Raw genomic sequence first — 10,128 nt, 5'->3', positions numbered from 1 at the left:
ACCCCACGACGACATGGGGAGAACATGCAAACTCCACACACATGTGACCCAGGTGGAGACTCGAACCCGGGTCCCAGAGGTGTGAGGCAACAGTGCTAACCACTGCCACCCCCAACACGGTGCATTTACAGATAATTATATAAAAGGCAGCTGGACTGTTACTTGTTTGGTTAACTGATTAGAGCAGAACTTCACTAGAGCTGCATCCAGGGCTGACAAACACTGCATCTGGGATTTGGGATCCGCAATCTGTAAACTCAAATCCAGACCGTCAGTCATACTCCATCTGGAGCATCTTTTTCCTGTCTCTCAGTGTTACACCACCTGTCTCCACAGGTCACTCACACGCATCGCTGCCATTTAGTTTTTGCAGGGGTGGGGGCGTGTCTGCTGTTTTCACAGTTTCACAGCTGACATTTAATCCCTTAGGAGCATGATGTAAAGATTCCCATGTGGCAGCATGTCTTTAATACATGTTCTGGTCTTATAAAACAAGCTGTTTCCTGCACCAAACGCTTTTAATAAGCAGCCAAAAAGCAGACTGACCAAACAAGCCCTTGCCTAACTAATAAAAAGCTGCCCCAGTAGCCATGAGATGAGGGATGGGGTAGAATCTCGTATTAAGGGAAACGCAAGTTGATTTTTATTGGCTGGGAACATGCCTCATGCAGCACAGAAAATATATCTGAGACCATCAAGGAGGTGCCGCCGGTGGCTGCCTCTCGCCGGGGGATGCATTTTGTGGCTTTTTCTGCATTTCAGCCGTACTAGACAACATGAGAAATGCTCTTGACCTGCTCCAATTCATCTCCCACAAAGTGTCCCCCCCCTCCACCCTGCCCAGACCCCTAAAAAAAACAAGGTCTATTTATAACAGCAGCTTGAAGGTTAGCAGGGATGTGGAGGCAGGCAGCGGGGAGACGCCTCTCTGCGGGGTCCTCGTGCTGCGCGGCCTGTTAGCACATCGCTCCTGTCGTTTCTGGGTGAGTTAGGTAACCACCTCCCAAAATGCAATGCTCTGGCCTACTTATGCTAGCGTGTTACGTTTTCATACTGGCGGAGTAGGTGTATCTGCCAGGTCTCCATGGCAACCCCCGCCTCTAGTGACCTTATCTTTGTGGTTATGCAACCCTGCTTGGCTGGAGGAATGAGAGATGTTCTGTGTGGGTGGGGCGACTGGCCCAGGAGCTGTTACATGATATGATTTCAGGCAGATGCTGAGGGGAGTCAGCCTCTGCTGGTGGCAACCCGGGCCGCAGGGCTGCCTGTTGCATCAATAATAGAATTGGCGTTTAAATTGCCGTGCAGCACAGGTGGCAGACCCCCCCCCCCCCCCATCTGAGCCGTGAGCTACGAGTTCAGAAGAGGTGCTGAACTCAGCATCTCGGAAGTAGCCCAGCGGCCCTGAGGTCACCACGAGGACTTCAGTCCCATGTCCACTGCAGAGGACACCAGTGCCTCCTTTGCTGAAAAACATGCTGAGTGGGACGGAGCAGAGAAAGCCACGGTAGGGGGGCCTGCGGTCTGTAAGTCACCTCTTGGATGCTCATTCGATACACCAGTGGAAGCTAGTCCACTTTGGAACTTTATGCAACGTCCGAATTCGCCCTCCTTACATAAGTGTTATGAAACCCGCCCCCCCCCCAACGCCGGGGTCAGGGACACATGGGGATCAAGATCGCTGGAGTCTTCCAAAGAAGGCAGGCCAGCGGTGTAAGAATGTAGGCCAGTGGGGCGGGCAGTGTGGGAGCGGCAGGCTGACACGCCTTCAGCCTGACCTACATAAGCAGGCCAGTCGTGTCACACCACTGCGCCCTCTGTTCCCGTACTTGTTTGCTCCTCCTTCACAGCGTCCCCGCCAAGCCCGCTCCTCAGCCTGCCCTCAGCAACTGTCGGATAGCCAGAGATCTCAAAATGAAGTCTGATTTTTCCCCACTGTGAATTTGGGACTTGTCACAGGAGCAGTGTGGCTCAGTGGGTTAAGACACTGTCTGGGATTGGAAAGGTCGTCGGTTCAGATCCCAGGCTCGCCACAGCGATGTCACTGTTGGGCCCTTGAGCGAGGCCCCCCCCCCTTTGCACCAGGGACTGTCTAACCATGCTTTCTCTAAAGTATATCACTTTGAATGAAAGCACCTGCTAACTAGAAACATTATTGGTTCTGGGAAGGGTTTAACCACTGAATTCTTCCGTTTGGTTTCGACTCAGTCCAGTTCTCAGAAGTTAATGAAAAATCAGTCTGGAGTGACAGAACAAACACTTTATTTTAGTGTACTATGTACAGCATGTAACACAGCACTGGCTAAACGACAGAGAGAAGTAACATACATTCAGGTCGCTGTAAACAGATGTACAGAGAGAGGCAACTTCACACAACTATGACAGTAAGAAATCAGAGTCACTACTGTATAAATACAAACACCCAAAATCAAAATCCTTTTTTTTTTTTTTTTTTTTAATAGCATTTTTCAGTGGAAGAACGAAATTCAGCTGTCAAGGAGGTAGGTCAACGTAGATACTAGTGCAGGATAACCAGATGGATCCAGAAAAGTCAGGAGAAGGTGGTATCACAGGTCAGTCCAGAGCTCCTTCACGGCTCTCGCCAGCTTGCGGGTCTGGGACTCCTGACTTTTCTGACTCCAGTAACAGAACCTGCAGCAAATGTAACATCAGACCCAATTTAACAAAAGTTTAACTATTGATTTTTTATTTTTTTTTTAAACTGAAATTAGGTTACATTTGGGCTCTCCATTGGTGAAAGGAGAACATCCACGATAAGTAGAATCAGAATAGATGTGGTACTATTACGGATTGAGTTTCATAATCCGTATGACATAAGTGCATTTTATATCGTTAAATTGGGTCTCATCTCTGAAAGCAAAAAAAATCATTTTAAGACAAAAGTCATTCCCTATGAACTGTGGAGATGCTACTTTCTGCAGTTATTGCCTGGTGTGAGCATCATGGAAGAAATTCAGCTTAAGGCACGAGATATTCACAGAGCAAGAAACGGTGACCAGAACAGGGTGTTCCCGGTGGAAATCAAACTCCATTTAGTCACCGGAGAGGCATCAAACACAGTCAAACTGTTTAGAGTGAAACTCCCTGTCTGTACAAAGGGTAGGGCAAGGTCAGCGTGTCACACTGCGGTACAGAAACGAACCCCCCCCCCCCTTCAGAAGCTTCAAACCTAAGCCCATATATGCCCCTCCAAAAAAAGGAAAATGGTTGGGGTTGGGAGGAAGGGTGCAAGCTCTCTGGTTTTACTGGAAAATCAGGAGCTCTCCCTGGACAAACAGAACCAAACCCCGGTCCCGCTTGTACCCGCCCCAGCGAGGCCCGGTCCGTCCCTTTTTGGCTACTGTGCATGAACAAACCGATCTGGGTTGTGGGCCTCGGGGAGCTGCAGTGGGGGGGTCACACTGTGGGGGATGGAGCCACGCAGGACAGCCATAGCGATGAGACCCTACACATGCTGATATGTGTGATTAAATGTTCACTTCAAAATGGCCGCAAACTACGCCAGCATAATGCGGGGCCGTAATAACATATGCCGGAACATTCTGGAAGAAACAGGAGGGTTCTGGCAAAAAGCAGAGGCATATAATAAAGTGAAAGCATAGGCTCTCATCTGCACACGAGCATTAGGGTGTGGCTGCTCTCTACTTTAGGCTGTCGCTGTTCTTCCTGCCTTTGAAGCCCTTGCCATCATTCCCTTATGAAAAAAGTTCTTGTAGATCGTGAGAAAGCACATTTTTAAACAGATCTCACGCCTGTTTGCGAGTGACCGGGGGTCTTCAGGCCAGGGGACACAGCCCAAGGTCTGTGGAATCATGCCGCCCTTCACACCAACCCGGCTCCTAAGTGCTTCAGGACTGTAAGCCCGAAAATGTCTGCATGCCTTTCGCATGCAACTGCGGACAGTTCAGTGGCAGCAGAGGGGGAGGGACATTTACATCACTTCCTCCTTTTGCAGGAAGCGATGTGGGCAGCCGCTGGGCCATAGATTATATGATGCATATTTAAGGGCTGCCACACAGCAATCAGACACAGAATTAGTCATCCGACTGATGAAAACGACAGACAAAACAGATTTTAAAAAAAATGTGTGTCCTTTTTAAAGCACGTAGGTTGAAAAACACAGTCTATAGCGAGTAAAATCCATGTGGAGGCCTTCACCCAAGCAGCGATAGGCTGATACAGTATAGATGGTCGGCCAATGGTAGCTACACACAGAACGCTGTCCGATTTGGTCCGATGAGGAGGCAAGAAGTAGCCGTCCTTGCCGGGTCATCGCGAGCGGTCTCGGGACATGAAGAGGAGGACCCTGCGGATGCCGGTCAGCCGCTCCTTCAGGGAGGTGAGGGCCAGGAAAGGCAGCTGGGCGCGACCCTCCAGCGGCAGAACGGCTAGCAGCCACCAGCACCAGGACGGTCCATTGGGACTCCCCTGGAAGGGCAGGCGTCAGCGGTGAGACAGAAGGCGGTCTAACTGCTCAAGGCGTTACAGAACAAGGATACCGGGCCCTGCGGTACTACCCTTGAGGCAGATACTTAGAGCACAATCATATAGGACACAAAGATGCTGCTCTGTATAGAACCATTAGCAAAAGAACAAAAGCATACTCCTGACAGTGGGGGAGGCAGCTGGGTTCACCTCTCATCTCTCTACAGAACCTCCTACTGCCTGCAAGGTACCTTACTGAATCGAGGGTAGAACTGGGCAAGTGTCACGTTACCACGAATGACATGCAGACACATCCAGTGACAGAAAGTGTGGGGAGCCACACTCCAGCCCTACCTGGAGATCCGAGTCCTTCTCGGGCATGGGTCCGAAGTGGCCCACGATCCTGTCCTTCTGCTCCGGCTTCAGGGAGTTGACCCAGACCAGGGCCTGATCGTAGACGGCGTCGTGGAGCTTCCGCAGTTCGGCCTCGGCCTCTCCCTCCACCTGTCGGACACAAACCTCAGTTACCGAGACAAAACGTGGTTGGCAACCCTCGCCATTAATATGCAAAGCTTTCCTCCTGAGGCGGGGGCACCCCCATCGCCACCGGACCCTGCCGGCACAGAGGTCGAGGCCAGTGGGCACCACCCACCTTCCTGTCCTCGAGGTACTCGATGTCGGCCGTGTTGTAGCCATCTCTCTCCCGGTGCTGGATGACCTTGAACCTCCGCCGCCCGATCGTGTCCACCACCGACCGCCCATCGGCGAAGAAATCCACACTGCGGATCTCAAGGATGCAGCCGTAATCGGCAAATCTGGAAGGTGGGAGGGAAAGTTAAAAAGAGTAGCAAATAATAATGAAAACGTGCTTATTCTTACATAACGTGTTAATTTAGCCAATACCTGGCCATTTGGAGCGATTAAAGGCACGTGTTTTAAAGGCACACTCCCTTACCCCCTGACTCACGATTTAACACCTTCCCATGTGCCCGTTTTCCCACAATGCCTTTCAAACTTGCCATTTTTGCCATAGGACACGATCTGCTCTGACGTCAGCTCCATACCAAACTCACTCAGAGACAGAATCGAAGTGGGCAGGACTGCCCACGGGCCACTCACCCTTTGAGGGAGTCGCTGAGGCACATGCCAAACTGCTTGGTCCCCGTCTCCATGCACCTGCGGATCATGAGCCGGTAGCAGGGCTCGAAGATGTGCAGGGGGCAGGGCACCGTAGGGAAGGCCATGGTACACACGAATATAGGCACATTCTTGTTCAAGCTGTAATGAGACAACAGAGCACACCCTAGTGTCCGCCACTTGGCTTCATCAACCGCCTCAGGCCCGCGGCTTGTACAGGACATCTCAGGAGTGCACCTTTGGCCTGCAGGAAGCTAGCTCATAAAAGCTTTATTGGAGCACACAAGCAAGGCAGTACTACGCTATCTCAAACAACTTAATATTGGCTACCTGGGCCCTTACTTATAATTTGCTGACTGGGTTGGGCCTTCACTTATGATTGGCTAGTCAGGCTGGGCCCTTACTTGGACAGCTCAGCCATTTCCTCCTCATTGGCTCTCTGCCTGTCGATCAGCTCCTCCGGCAAGTATTTCGCAATGAGGCCCTCCATCAGCACAGTCTTGCAGTACTGCCTCCGCGCCAAGTACTGTGGATGTCATCAAAAACCACAAGAGTCAAGGGCTCGGACCCAGGTCCACAGTCTGTAGCCGGGCAGCCGCTAACAGAAGCCGTGCGGAGCTCACCTCGGACAGGTCTTCCTTACAGAGGGGACATTGGGAGTTGTGGTCCAGGCATCGCTCCAGGCATTTCAGGCAGAAGGTGTGACCACACGGAGTGGTGACGGGTTCGTAGAAAAGTCTAGAATGCGAGTGCGAGAGAAGAGTGTATCATTGTATCATGCTTCACCTACACCACCAAGAAACGAAGGGGGAATTAAGAAACAACCAAAAATAATCACCCGTGAATAGAAATGCTGACTGACTAGGGGCTTTGGGAAATAGAAATCCCTGTGTCACTTATTTGTTGAACCCTGTGTTCCCTCTTTATGCCCCTGGGCTCAGAGGTAAGAAACTGGAACCCAGAGCAGCCTCCCGGGAGACCCGGGTTACAAGAGGACTCAGCGTGCGTCATGATCTCTGAATACGCCTCTGAATCACTGCGATCGGCACCAGGCTGGAATTTGAGTGCCGGAGTGCTTCCTTAACGAATACGGGCCACAGTGTGTTGACCAGGAAAGGGTATCTAGGCATGGTGGAGGCCATGTCATGTGACCAGAGGCACACAGCCATGACTAGATGTCATTACCACAGTGGGACTGAAGCTTACCTCATACACAAGGGGCACTCGAGGTCAGCGACATCAACGGCGCCAGCCTCACTGATGAGATCAGAAGCCTGGGGGGCCGCATCCGCATCTTGCAGGCCCCCTACTGCAAACAGAGAGACGGGATTATGCGCCAAGCCACTCATACCCCGGTGTGAGGATGCACTAAACATCACCATGAGGTGGTGTGTAGCTCAGCAGGTTAGGGCATCGGCACCCACATCCGGGGGGGAGGGTTGTAGGTTCGAATCCCATGGCTGGCAGAGTAATCACATCACCACTTGGCCCTTAATCCCAAAAATAGATGCTGACTGACCCTGTACTATCACTCATCACGTTTATGTTAGGGCAGTGTTTGACAATCTGATCCTTGGGGACCCACAGCTCATGTCTGGACTGTCTGGCAGGGCGAACAGAGGGTGCAAAAACGAGGACTGACTGGGGGTCTCCGAGGACTGGATAAGGAAATACTGTTTTAGGCTATGAAATACTGTGCTACTTTCAAATCTGTATGGTTAGTCACTCATTTAAACACTGTGGAACATCTCCCCCCCCAGGCTCACCTGACTTCTGGCGTTTGCTGGGCCACTCGTGCCTCCCCACACCCTCCTCTTCCTCTGAGCCACGCTTGTGCTTCTGATGGAGTCTCTGGGTGGGGGCAGCAGGATGTTGGCTGCCGGGCTGGACGGACTCCCCACTTCCATCCCCATGACCCCCGGGGCTGGATGGCAGCTCAGCGGGGCAGCCCTTCTTGTGATTCTAAAGACAAGCCCAAATGGGAGTCGTTAGTAACAAATTAATCTCCTGACACCACTGCTGTTGTTTATATCCAACAGCTGATGTGCAGACCCCCCTCCCCAGTGGAAGGTCCGGGTCCCTCCCCTCCCCTCCTAGCGTGGCAGGAGGCGGCGCCCACAGACCCTGACCTTGCAGGAGTGTGGGAGGCCACAGCAGGTGCAGGGAGTGGAGGCCCGGAAGGCACCCCCCTTCATCCCACCCCTGGGTGCCAGCAGGCTGCTGCAGTTGGGGATCCCCTCCTGGACCCGGTCAGGCAGCGGGGCCAACAGCTCACTCAGCAACTGGACGGAACAGAGAGGCTGTTTCAGCCTGGGAGAATACAAGCTGGGAACACCAATTCTACAGGAGCAAGCGATGGCGGGACAGGGTGGGCTGGAGCACCTCCCGCCCCAACAAATACCCGCTGACGTGGGGCTGATGCTCACCTTCAGCGCTCCGGACCTGGCCAGCTTGCTATCCGGCTCCAAAGCAATGCAGAAAAGGTATTCACTAAGCGCCTCTTCAGGCTGCCTCAGACCGCTCAGAGCCTGTGCCTTCCTGAGATGCCCCTAGGGAGCGCAAAGGAGCACATAAATGTGTCAGCCCTGAAACCGTTTCTGGGAAATGTTTGTACAGCAGCCTTGATTACAAAACACCAAGTATGCACTAAAGTGCTTACAGACAACAGAGAGGGAACCCCCACCCCCACCCCCACATTATTCCGTAAGGTCTGCGATCTCCCCGGGATCGTCACCTTGGCCCAGCCAGGTTGCAGTCTGCAGGCTGCCTCTGCGTCGCGCAGTGCGGCTTGCAAGTTCCTCAGACTGGAGTTTATCAGTGAGCGGTTACTGAACAGCACGTGGTCCCCCGGAGCTGGAAAACACGTTACACAACCGAGCATGTCAGGCGTTACACAACATGGGCTGTTTACACACACACAGTGGTTACACACCCACACCTCCACCTGCTTCACCATCTGAGGCGCTCACACCGGGTCTTTATTTCCGTCGGCTCATTTCAACACACGCGAAATGGCACAACGATCGAATCGACCGCCGATCGTATTTATAGGCGGGAATTCTTACGGCTGATTAAGCCGTCAAAATAAGCAGCGCGGTTCCGCCGGTACACGTGGGGACGAACGGACTATTCGCTCCCAGGTGAAGCAAAGTATACGATGATATTGAAAGCGCAGTCTTTTGATATACAGACACCCTAACTCGAGTTTACAGGAAACATTGCTGCACTGAATCCGGGACATGTGCCGGCGATCACAACAATAATAATAAGATTAATTTATTATTATTATTATTATTATTATTATTATTAACAATAATCGAACGACAGAACCACCAGAAGCACACTGAAGCCGATCCTGCTGAACTTCCCCGTAACTGACCCACATACCTCACTTTCATTACCCCTTACACAATTATACGGATATAGCGGGTTACACAACGACTGCCATCGCCCGGCTGCATCCTGACACCCTTCGGCGTGCCCGGCCTGAACAGAACCTGCCCCATTGCGTCACTTTACACGGATTACCGGCCCCGGAGCCAAATGGTAGCCCTACAGTGTCACTTCACAGGATGACAGGCTCCGGGCAAACCGCGAGCCCCGCGGTAACATCGCTCCGGGCAGCCCACTGTTACCTAATCGTATCGCCTGGTCGTACTTCTCCAAGGCGGCCTCCAGCCGCCTCTCGGCGTACAGCGCATCGCCTTCGTGCCGTAGGCGCACTGCCAGCTGCCGGCTCGGGAAGCACTTGGCTAGCAGGCTGCTGAGCACCACGTTGACCCGGTAGCCGCGCACGTCGGACAGGCGGGAGGCGTCACCGCATTCCCCGCAGCGCGCTAGCCGCCGCTCCCTGTGCAGGCAGCGCTTGCAGAATGAGTGTCCACAGAGCAGCGTGACCGGCTCGGACAGGATGCCCAGGCACAGGGGGCAGGCGAAGCATCCCGCCGCCTTCCGCCTCGCACGTCCCCAGGCACTCTCCGTTCTCCGGATGCCGCCCAAGCAGTCGAGCAGTGTCTCCAGCTGCGCCGGCCGCAACCTCTCCAGCCTGGCGGCTCGCCGGTAGAGTTGAAACGCCTCGGCCAGGCGGCCCCCAAGCGCCAACGCGTCCGCCCGCCTCAGCGCCACCTCCCGCTGGCTCTCCGGCTCGCCGGAGAGCCGCAGCTGGCCGCCGTACATCTCTGCGGCCAGCTCGAAGTTCCCGGAGCTGAAGGCTTCGGCCGCAAGCTCCAGCATGACCGTGCTCTCGGTGCCCATGTCCGATAAGCGGTTCCTCAAGGGTGCCGGCTGGAGAGCGGTTCGCTGCCCCGTGTCGCCTTCATCCCTCTTCGCTCCACTCCTCTCTCCTCCGGCCGTCTCCGCGGCGCAGCCATAGCTCGGCGGTGCCGAGCCAGAGTTACATAAAGAGCGTCATGTGAGCACTATGGCCGCGCTCATTGGACGGCTCTCGATAAGGGTTACATAAAGTGCATCACGTGACCACCAGCAGCTCTGTTCATTGGATGGCTCCATAAAAAGTGTTACAAAACAAAACGCGTTTGAAACATC

General features: G+C 53.4%; 1 protein-coding gene across 1 annotated transcript; it reads right to left on the bottom strand.

Moving 5' to 3' along the window:
* Nucleotides 1-2,245: 2,245 nt before the first annotated feature.
* On the bottom strand, nt 2,246-10,012 carry LOC125750545 (LON peptidase N-terminal domain and RING finger protein 3-like). Its single transcript, XM_049028492.1, has 12 exons — nt 9,219-10,012; nt 8,318-8,436; nt 8,010-8,132; nt 7,713-7,865; nt 7,350-7,545; nt 6,790-6,892; nt 6,207-6,321; nt 5,988-6,109; nt 5,566-5,724; nt 5,099-5,261; nt 4,801-4,950; nt 2,246-4,449 (listed from the first exon to the last, which is right to left on the bottom strand). Exons 1-12 carry the CDS (start codon nt 9,835-9,837, stop codon nt 4,291-4,293), a joined length of 2,181 nt encoding a protein of 726 aa, XP_048884449.1. The 5' UTR covers nt 9,838-10,012; the 3' UTR covers nt 2,246-4,290.
* Nucleotides 10,013-10,128: the final 116 nt, after the last annotated feature.

Source organism: Brienomyrus brachyistius, chromosome 10, assembly GCF_023856365.1.
Source record: "Brienomyrus brachyistius isolate T26 chromosome 10, BBRACH_0.4, whole genome shotgun sequence".
NCBI lineage: Eukaryota > Metazoa > Chordata > Actinopteri > Osteoglossiformes > Mormyridae > Brienomyrus > Brienomyrus brachyistius.
Note: the sequence above shows the minus strand (reverse complement) of the source record. Positions and strands in the feature narration are given on the sequence as shown.